Below are 2,228 nucleotides of genomic sequence, written 5' to 3' on the forward strand. Positions count from 1 at the left end.
CACTGATGGATCACTAGCCAACCTATACTAAGCAGTTTAGGATAAGCAGGTAGGTAACAATAGCAGGTACAAAAGCAGGCTATGCATCAGAATAGGAGCAAACAATAAAAGTAGCAAAATCTAATGCAAGCATGAGAGTATAGAATGGGCGATATCAGGATGATTAAAGGGGGGGCTTGCCTGGTTGCTCAGACAAGAAGGAGAGTCATCGTCGACGTAGTCGATCACAGGGGCATCAACAGCGGTCTCGGGGTCTACCGGAGAGAAGAGGGGGAAGAAACAGTAAATACACACAAACATAAGCATAACACGACAATAAGCGGGGTAGAGGTGTTCAAACGCGGTGCTAGGCTATACTAGCGAAGGGGGAAAACATCCGGGAAGGTTTTCCCGGTTCCGGACGTTTGTCAGACAGATGAACCGGAGGGGAAAAGTTCAATGTTTGCTATGCTAGGGACGTGATAGATGAACGGACAGCGTATTCGGATTCGTATCGTCGTTCTGAGCAACTTTCCTGTAGAAAACATTTTCATCCGAACTACGGTTAATTTTTTATGAATTTCCGAAGTTTAAACAATATTTCAAAATTATTTTTATTTCAAAATAAAGATTAAAATGCTATGGGTACCCAGCCCGGTGTACACAAAGGTGTATACAAGGAATGACATGTGGTCCAGGGGGTCCAGTTGACCCGGTCAACAGCCCAGTCAGAATTGTCTAGTCAAAGTGAACAGTGTTAGTGGGACCCAGCTGTCATAGACAGATGCTAAAATTATTTTGGTTATTTATTTTAATCTCTAGGGGACCCGCATGTCATCTGTATGTATACTAATCTAAACACTAATTATCATCTAGTCTAAATAGGGCGTAACTCCAGCGGCCATGGCCCAATCCAACCATTGGTGTCCTTGGGCACACACGCACGGGTGTGCATGGCGGCCACGGCCAGCAGTGGCAAGAGCATGCATTCACGGGCAGTATCTAGTATGCAGCAAAAACAAAGTATCAGCAAGCAGCGGCAGCAAGGAGCAGAGCAGCATCAATACGTAGAGCAGCAGCAGCGCAAGCAACGCCGCGGCGCTAGGAGAAGAAGCAGCAGGGCGGCAGCAGTAGGCGGAGCGGGAGAGCGACCGGAGTTGACCAAACGAACGACGGCCGGCGGCGGTGCACAACGGCGGCGGCGACGATCAAACGGGAGCCTCCGACGGCCATTTGAGGCGTGGTTTGAGCCTACGGGTTCAGCTTGCAGCCGCACATCTAATGGCGCAAGCAGCCGAGGCAGGGGATGGCTGGAGCGATGCCTACGCGCAAGCCCGACGGCGGCCGGAGCTCGGCCTTGCGGCAACAGCGCCAGGGACGGCCAAATCAAGCAAGGGGATAGGGGGAAATGGACGGAGACTCACAACGGAGCTTGATGGAGGCTCGACGAGGCCGGGGACTATCGGGGACGTGCGGATCGACGCGTCGCACGGCGGCGAACGGAGGTTGAAGATGGGCTCGATCCCCGCGATGCGAAGGCGCCCGGCTCAATCCGAACCTCGTAATGGAAGCAGCAGAGGCAGACAGAGCTTTTGAACAAGCTCCTTGCCGGCGAGGACGACGAGGAACACGCAGGCTAGGTTGGCCATGGCGACGACAACGTCGGGTTCGCGTTGGGGAGGAGAAGCGAGCGATGGAGAGGGGAAAGTGGGCGCTAGGGTTCGCCAGGGGGCCGACGACGTTCTTATACACCAGGAGGGCCGCGGGATGCCCGACATGACGACGGCAGTGGCCATGGTGGGGGTGGATGCGTGCCACGCCATGGCCCCTGTCTCTTGTCTGTACAGAGGAACAGAGGAAGGGGGAAAAGGCCGTGGTAGGCTGGGCCATGGGCACTGTGGTCACATGCGGCCCAAAGACACAGTAGGATTTTAGTCTTTTCCCTTTTTTTTACTTTACTGCATATTCATTTCACCACCGTTTAACATTTTAACTTATTACCAAATGATTTTTGTTCAACATGAATCTTGTCACACAAATAGTGGTCATTATTTTGGAGAGGCCCACAAAGTTTAAAGTGGTTTGGGAAATGTGAGACTACTTGTTGGAATTTTAAACAACCAAATTAAATGTTTGCTGGTCCACCAAAATATTGCTATGGCCATTTTAGAAACCCAATTTGAGTTGATTTCTTCATGACAATTACTTGGGCATTATTTTCAACATCTCAAACATTTTTGCTTCTTTGT

General features: G+C 50.8%; 1 protein-coding gene across 1 annotated transcript in view; it reads right to left on the bottom strand.

Moving 5' to 3' along the window:
* LOC123090524 (uncharacterized) overlaps positions 1–1,914 on the bottom strand; it is a 9,944-nt gene extending 8,030 nt beyond the window's left edge. Inside the window, exon 1 of the mRNA XM_044511834.1 lies at positions 1,404–1,914. Coding sequence (XP_044367769.1) covers positions 1,404–1,869 — 466 coding nt within the window. The 5' untranslated portion in view covers positions 1,870–1,914. The remainder of the gene's footprint in view (positions 1–1,403) is intronic.
* Positions 1,915–2,228: the final 314 nt, after the last annotated feature.

The sequence above is a fragment of the Triticum aestivum genome, chromosome 1B, assembly GCF_018294505.1.
Source record: "Triticum aestivum cultivar Chinese Spring chromosome 1B, IWGSC CS RefSeq v2.1, whole genome shotgun sequence".
NCBI classification, from domain to species: Eukaryota; Viridiplantae; Streptophyta; class Magnoliopsida; order Poales; family Poaceae; genus Triticum; species Triticum aestivum.